This window comes from Rhopalosiphum maidis, chromosome 3, assembly GCF_003676215.2.
Source record: "Rhopalosiphum maidis isolate BTI-1 chromosome 3, ASM367621v3, whole genome shotgun sequence".
NCBI classification, from domain to species: Eukaryota; Metazoa; Arthropoda; class Insecta; order Hemiptera; family Aphididae; genus Rhopalosiphum; species Rhopalosiphum maidis.
Genome location: NC_040879.1, coordinates 469,696 through 478,455, shown reverse-complemented (window position 1 = coordinate 478,455; position 8,760 = coordinate 469,696). Strand labels below are relative to the sequence as shown.

Here is an 8,760-nt window from a genome sequence, read left to right as displayed (position 1 = left end):
ATCCAATTTCTCTTTCTAGTGGTCAAGGTTTCAAGATACTAACGTGAGAATTGAGTATTTTATAAGCAATTAAAAAAATGAATTTGTAAAATATGTCAAATTTCCATATAATAACATGTTTTATAGAGTTTATGAAACATTGGCATAAATGTAATGTATGAAAGTAATTAATGCTAAATCAGATCCAATTTCTCTTTCTAGTGGTCAAGGTTTCAAGATACTAACATGAGAATTGAGTGTTTCATAAGCCATAAAAAATTTGAATTTTTAATATACTCCAAAATTATCATATAAAAACAAGTTTTATAGAGTTTATGAAACATTGGCATAAATGAAATGTATGATAGTTATTAATGCTAAATAAGAAACAAATTCTCTTTCTAGTGGTGAAGGTTTCAAGATACTAACATGAGAATTGAGTATTTTATAAGCAATTAAAAAAATGAATTTGTAAAATACGCCAAATTTACCATATAAAAACATGTTTTAAAGTGTTTATGAAGTATTGGATTAAATAAAATGTATGAAAGTAATTAATGCTAAATCAGATCCAATTTCTCTTTCTAGTGGTCAAAGTTTCAAGATACTAACATGAGAATTGAGTATTTTATAAGCAATTAAAAAAATGAATTTTTAATATACTCCAAAATTATCATATAAAAACAAGTTTTATAGAGTTTATGAAACATTGGCATAAATGAAATGTATGATAGTTATTATTGCTAAATTAGAACCATTTTCTCAATCTAGTGGTCAAGGTTTCAAGGTACTAACATGAGAATTGAGTATTTTATAAGCAATTAAAAAAATGAATTTGTAAAATACGCCAAATTTAGCATATAAAAACATGTTTTATAGTGTTTATGAAGTATCAGCATCAACAAAAATACATGGAAGTTAATAATGCTAAATAAGAATCATTTACTATATTTATTGGTCTTGGTTTCATGATATTTACTTTTTGATTCACTAATATTAAGTTGCTATCAATTATATACAGTTATTATTACACGTACCTTGCAAAAGACCATTATTGTTATTATAAGTATCTTCTAGTTTATTTTCAAAATAAGATGTTGATACTTTCCCAAAGTGGTATGAATGCAAATTTCTGTCTCAGCAAGCCTTGGGTGAACTGCTGCACTGCAATCTGAAAAAATGTAGTCAGTTAAATATGTAAAATTAGTGGAGAATTAATTGAGAATTGAGTGTTTCATAAGCAGTTAAAAAAATGAATTTATAACACGAGTCAAAATTATCATATAAAAGCATATTTATAGTGTTTATGAAGTATCAGCATCAATGAAATACATGAAAGTTTATAATGCTAAAAAAGAATCATTTACTTAATCCAATTGTCACTACTACACCCCATAAGGAGAACGGAAATAATTCTATAACAACTAGTTTGTGGACAACACTGGATAATTTAGAAATTGAAACAATCAAAACAAATACTAACAGACAACATTCATTTTGAATACAAAATAATTGAAAACTATTTACAGTTGAAACTTTAACACAAGTACGAATGTAAAACTGTAAAAAGATACGAAATTTAAGCATAAACAGATGATAACAAATAATAATTATGATAAGCCATAAAAGATTGTACAAATTAACAGAATGTTTTGTACTTTTAAAAAAGAATACACTTGTACAATAACTGAAAAATACCCGTTTTCCATATGAATTTGATGATAATTTTTCAATGATAAATTTAAATCATTTTCTTAATGCATTGGTCGAGGATCAGGACACTGACTTGTGTTAACTTCGGGCGTAAAATATGAACAATTCGTTGATATTATAAATATTCTTTCGTAAATGTACAAGACATTCGGTCAAAAGCCTAATAAATACACTGCCCCACACCGGACAGCAGTGGAACGGTGAACGGCACACAACCAACTAGATTCTTCCTGTGGCAGGTCAGCCGTCGACCAATGTATGGGGAACCTCCCGCCCTCTGTTGGTGTTAATATTGACTTAATGATTAATTCTCCTATAAACAGTTGAAAATGTGAATTTGTAATTTTTATCAAAATTATCATTTATGTATAGTCTAAATAAAAGATTTTTATAGCATAGGTAAATAAGAAGAATAAAAATTACAAGCTAAAAGTGTTTACTAATCTTTTATTCATATATATAACAAATAACAATTGTTTCACAACTATTAATTTATTATCAATTATATTCAATAACCATTACACACACATTGCATAAATCCAATATTATTATCAGTATCTTCTAGTTTATTTTCAAAATAAGATGTTGATACTTTCCCAAAGTGGTATGAATGCAAATTTCTGTCTCAGCAAGCCTTGGGTGAACTGCTGCACTGCAATCTGAAAAAATGTAGTCAGTTAAATTTGTAAGATTGGTGGAGAATTAATTGAGAAATGAGTGTTTCATAAGCAGTTTAAAATATGAATTTATAACACGAGTCAAAATTGTCATTTAAAAGCATGTTTATAGTGTTTATGAAGTATCAGCATCAATAAATTACATGGAAGTTAATAAAGTTAAATAAGAATCATTTACATAATTTAATGGTGTTGGTTTCATGTCAATTAATTGAGAATTGAGTGTTTCATAAGCCATAAAAAATTTGAATTTGTAATTTACATTAATATAATCATATAAAAACATGTTTTATAGAGTTTATGAAACATTGGCTTAAATCTAATGTATGAAAGTAAATAATGCTAAATCAGATCCAATTTCTCTTTCTAGTGGTCAAGGTTTCAAGATACTAACGTGAGAATTGAGTATTTTATAAGCAATTAAAAAAATGAATTTGTAAAATATGTCAAATTTCCATATAATAACATGTTTTATAGAGTTTATGAAACATTGGCATAAATGTAATGTATGAAAGTAATTAATGCTAAATCAGATCCAATTTCTCTTTCTAGTGGTCAAGGTTTCAAGATACTAACATGAGAATTGAGTGTTTCATAAGCCATAAAAAATTTGAATTTTTAATATACTCCAAAATTATCATATAAAAACAAGTTTTATAGAGTTTATGAAACATTGGCATAAATGAAATGTATGATAGTTATTAATGCTAAATAAGAAACAAATTCTCTTTCTAGTGCAGGGGCGGATCCAGGAATTTTCTGTGGGGGGGGCGCACATTTTGTAGACATTTATGTGGACCAATTACATTGGTCTTCCGATTTTTCGTCAAACTTTCTATGTAAGTTAAAATTATATTTATGTAAAATTAAAAGTATTTCCCCAAATATGTTTATGATTTTATTTATATCTAAAAATGTAATAAAGATAGGTAGGGATAAGAAGTAGGTATATAAAAATAATGAATCATAATTACTATTTATGATAAAATAAATACTTTACTTAAGCAATAATTAATTTAAGTATTAATATACTTTAAATAGGTACCACATACTTACTATTATATATAAATGTGTTACCAATTTATCATTTTGAACTAACTTACACTCAAATAAAATTAATCACAGTTTAATTCAAGTAGGTATAAAACTTTATTTTATATTAAATAATCAATAAAACAAAACAGAAAACAAAATAGTTGTTATTGTTATTATAACTTCATATATAGGTGCTTAATATTATAAAATAATCATTGTACAGTTAATAAAATTACAAAATAAAGTCCAATTTTCTATTTTTATCATTAGCAAATCTATTAATGATATTCTCAATATTATTATGAATATCAATATTTTTGTGAATGTATAACAAAGCTAGACCAGTTAACCTTTCTTCGCTCATTTTAGATCTTAACCATGTTTTTAGTAAACGTAGAGAAGAAAAGCTTCTTTCTGCTGTAGCAATAGATATTGGGAGAGTGATTAGAATTTTAATAAATAAAGAAAATACTGGAAAATAGTCACAATCAAGCTTGTCTAGAAATGTTATAGCTGATGTTATAGTTGTGAGGTCAGTATCTGATTTTAATTTATTTTCAAATAGATTTAATTCTCCTTTTAGTTTTTGTTCAATAGAAAATATAGATTCACCAAATAACTCACTATATTGATTAGAAATGTCTTTAATTGATTGATTTAACTGTTCAGTGTTTTTGAAACATTTCATGAGATTCAATGGCATCAAAAAATTAAGATTAAAGCATTGCATATTATCACTAGAAAACCTATTATCAAAATCTTTTATTACTTCATCTAAAATAGGAATATAAATTGATATTCTCCAGTAACCTTGACTGTCTTCTGGGTTGACTTCAATATTATTTCTGTAAGTCTGCCTTTTAGTAGTCCTTGGAAGTTTTAGTTCAGTGCCTAATTTTGACATCATTTCAACAACATTATTATATATAATATTAAAGCACTGATTTGCATCGTTTCGTTTTGTACTTAGTACTTCTCTAAGTTCTTTTATTTTAGTAGTAGCAGAAAAAAGGTCTAAATTTTTAGTTTGGAGTAATATACTTAAAGGTCGTGTTAGACACATTATGTCATTTAAAGAGAAAATACACATAACAAATTCACTGTCTTGTATAGTTTTACACAATGAATTGGCTTTTGATGAAGTAGATATATCATACCATGTAGAAATTTCAGTTAAACTTTTCAATATAATTGGAAGGTCATTTATAAATTGTAATACAGAATCATGCCTCTCAATCCAGCGAGTTATGCAGTGACTAGTCAGCTGATACCCTAAATGTTTTTTTAAAATAAAATTTCTTTTAGCTGAAACATTGAAAAACTTTATTATTTCTTGTATAGTTCCAATAGCGTTTCTTACACTTTGAATCTTATTTGATCTAGATAAATTATTATTCAATGAATGATTTAAACACGGACATATTAAAGCATTCTTGGCAGATTTTTGTATAGTAATTGCTGCTCCACATATTGTCGACATATTAACACTGCAACCATCACAACCGATTCCTACACATAATTTTAAATCTAGTCCCACACTTTTCAACTTTTTTACAACTGTTGAACCAAGTATTTCTCCTGTAATAGTTGGTTCTGACTGTTGTAAATCTAATGTGTTACTTTCATTATCTATATCCAAATCAAGAGCATCTGCACTATAATTGTCCTTATAAAGATCAACAAAACCAATAAAATCTTCTCTGACTGTATTTTCATAAATATATCTAATTGATATACTAAGTTGGGATATGTGAGATACATCAGTTGTTTCATCAAATAAAACACAGTAATATTTTGCCTTATGTATTCTATTTAATAAAATAGAAAGAACTTCATTACCACAATGATTTATTAACTCATTTGTTGATGTTTTACTAATATAAGTAGCATTATTTTTAGCTGTCATTAAATGATTTTCCAAAACTTTATCCCCACTATCTATTCGGAATCTTAGTAATGAACGAAAATTTCCTTCAGTTGCAACAGGACTATTATTTGTATTAAGTAATGAACCATCATCACGATGGCCTCTTATAGGTATATTCTGTTGTCCATGTAAAATTAAAGTTTTTATTATTGGAACAAGTCTTTCTCTATTTTCAATAGCCTGTTGTTTACGTGAAGTTTCAACCTGATTCCGAATATCATAAGATGGATTTTTATATACTTGAATAAATGATTCACTTTTAACTATTGCCAACTTATGATACTGAGTTTGAGAATGGCAGTCTAAGTCTCCATGTTTTCCTAATAAATTAGCAAATTTTATAAGGGGTTCTGTCACCAATTTTTTAACAGATATTGTTTTTTGACCACCTACTAGAATATCATTAGTAAAAATGGCGCAATTTTTGCAAAAAAGTCCTTTTTTCACATCGGAATAAACTAACCAAGAATAATTAGATAAATGCTGATGATTAGGACGTCGCTTTTCTTCTCTATTGCGTTTGTTATGTACAGAAAAAGGAAATATATAATGTTTTGGAGGGACCCAATGATTTTTAAGAATCATAAATTTAGTAAAATCATTAATAGAATATATGTGGTCTATATAGTTACCAATATCATAACTTTCCGATGAAGTAGTAGTATCATTATTATCATTAATAATACGTTGCGATTCTATTGAGCTCGTCGAAGCAGAAGTCAATAAACTATTGAACGACAAACTTGGAGTTAAAGTATCCACTTCTTCTGTTGATGTGACACTTTCATGGGTTTCATGCAACTTAATTTTTTTTTTGATAACAAATTTGTCCATTATAGGTTTAGAAATATACCGTTAATATTATATAATATATTATTATACCGTTAATATAACCATTAAGAAATAATTTAACATAAATATAGGTAACCACGACATAGAACAGCTAGTTCAATACTGAAACTATTTTTTGTACACTTGTACACAATACGAAGAAAATCAGATATTGTTGTTGTTGTATAATTTAAATTGTAATCTGATGAATAGTGAAATATTATATGTATAGATATCTATACAAAATAATCTGAATGGAATATTTATTTTTAGATATAATTCAAATACTTATCAAGATAATATTAATAATAATATATAAACACTACACATGTAGAAACTAGAAATAATCTCAAACCGCCATCCGGCGATTTGGGATATAAAAATACGTCTCATTATTATTTATTAAAAAGTACGTCATTATGCTTACACACAATAATTTCATAAAAACATTTTACAATTTTTAAATTGTATTTAAATTTAAACTATTGTATTTTTAAATGTAATTTTTCAACTAAATAAAAGCCGAGGGGGTGGCGCGCGCCCCCTGCGCCACCCCCCTGGATCCGCCCCTGTTCTAGTGGTGAAGGTTTCAAGATACTAACATGAGAATTGAGTATTTTATAAGCAATTAAAAAAATGAATTTGTAAAATACGCCAAATTTACCATATAAAAACATGTTTTAAAGTGTTTATGAAGTATTGGATTAAATAAAATGTATGAAAGTAATTAATGCTAAATCAGATCCAATTTCTCTTTCTAGTGGTCAAAGTTTCAAGATACTAACATGAGAATTGAGTATTTTATAAGCAATTAAAAAAATGAATTTTTAATATACTCCAAAATTATCATATAAAAACAAGTTTTATAGAGTTTATGAAACATTGGCATAAATGAAATGTATGATAGTTATTATTGCTAAATTAGAACCATTTTCTCAATCTAGTGGTCAAGGTTTCAAGGTACTAACATGAGAATTGAGTATTTTATAAGCAATTAAAAAAATGAATTTGTAAAATACGCCAAATTTAGCATATAAAAACATGTTTTATAGTGTTTATGAAGTATCAGCATCAACAAAAATACATGGAAGTTAATAATGCTAAATAAGAATCATTTACTATATTTATTGGTCTTGGTTTCATGATATTTACTTTTTGATTCACTAATATTAAGTTGCTATCAATTATATACAGTTATTATTACACGTACCTTGCAAAAGACCATTATTGTTATTATAAGTATCTTCTAGTTTATTTTCAAAATAAGATGTTGATACTTTCCCAAAGTGGTATGAATGCAAATTTCTGTCTCAGCAAGCCTTGGGTGAACTGCTGCACTGCAATCTGAAAAAATGTAGTCAGTTAAATATGTAAAATTAGTGGAGAATTAATTGAGAATTGAGTGTTTCATAAGCAGTTAAAAAAATGAATTTATAACACGAGTCAAAATTATCATATAAAAGCATATTTATAGTGTTTATGAAGTATCAGCATCAATGAAATACATGAAAGTTTATAATGCTAAAAAAGAATCATTTACTTAATCCAATTGTCACTACTACACCCCATAAGGAGAACGGAAATAATTCTATAACAACTAGTTTGTGGACAACACTGGATAATTTAGAAATTGAAACAATCAAAACAAATACTAACAGACAACATTCATTTTGAATACAAAATAATTGAAAACTATTTACAGTTGAAACTTTAACACAAGTACGAATGTAAAACTGTAAAAAGATACGAAATTTAAGCATAAACAGATGATAACAAATAATAATTATGATAAGCCATAAAAGATTGTACAAATTAACAGAATGTTTTGTACTTTTAAAAAAGAATACACTTGTACAATAACTGAAAAATACCCGTTTTCCATATGAATTTGATGATAATTTTTCAATGATAAATTTAAATCATTTTCTTAATGCATTGGTCGAGGATCAGGACACTGACTTGTGTTAACTTCGGGCGTAAAATATGAACAATCCGCTGATATTATAAATATTCTTTCGTAAATGTACAAGACATTCGGTCAAAAGCCTAATAAATATACCGCCCCACACCGGACAGCAGTGGAACGGTGAACGGCACACAACCAACTAGATTCTTCCTGTGGCAGGTCAGCCGTCGACCAAGGTATGGGGAACCTCCCGCCCTCTGTTGGTGTTAATATTGACTTAATGATTAATTCTCCTATAAACAGTTGAAAATGTGAATTTGTAATTTTTATCAAAATTATCATTTATGTATAGTCTAAATAAAAGATTTTTATAGCATAGGTAAATAAGAAGAATAAAAATTACAAGCTAAAAGTGTTTACTAATCTTTTATTCATATATATAACAAATAACAATTGTTTCACAACTATTAATTTATTATCAATTATATTCAATAACCATTACACACACATTGCATAAATCCAATATTATTATCAGTATCTTCTAGTTTATTTTCAAAATAAGATGTTGATACTTTCCCAAAGTGGTATGAATGCAAATTTCTGTCTCAGCAAGCCTTGGGTGAACTGCTGCACTGCAATCTGAAAAAATGTAGTCAGTTAAATTTGTAAGATTGGTGGAGAATTAATTGAGA

At 27.1% G+C, this 8,760-nt stretch overlaps 1 protein-coding gene across 1 annotated transcript; it reads right to left on the bottom strand.

Moving 5' to 3' along the window:
* Nucleotides 1-3,158: 3,158 nt before the first annotated feature.
* On the bottom strand, nt 3,159-6,165 carry LOC114253655 (52 kDa repressor of the inhibitor of the protein kinase-like). The gene is made up of 4 exons (XM_028188614.1): nt 4,765-6,165; nt 4,029-4,668; nt 3,755-3,944; nt 3,159-3,204 (listed from the first exon to the last, which is right to left on the bottom strand). The coding sequence occupies exons 1-4, from the start codon at nt 6,163-6,165 to the stop codon at nt 3,159-3,161; spliced, it is 2,277 nt and encodes a 758-aa protein (XP_028044415.1).
* Between the last annotated feature and the right edge of the window lie 2,595 nt (nt 6,166-8,760).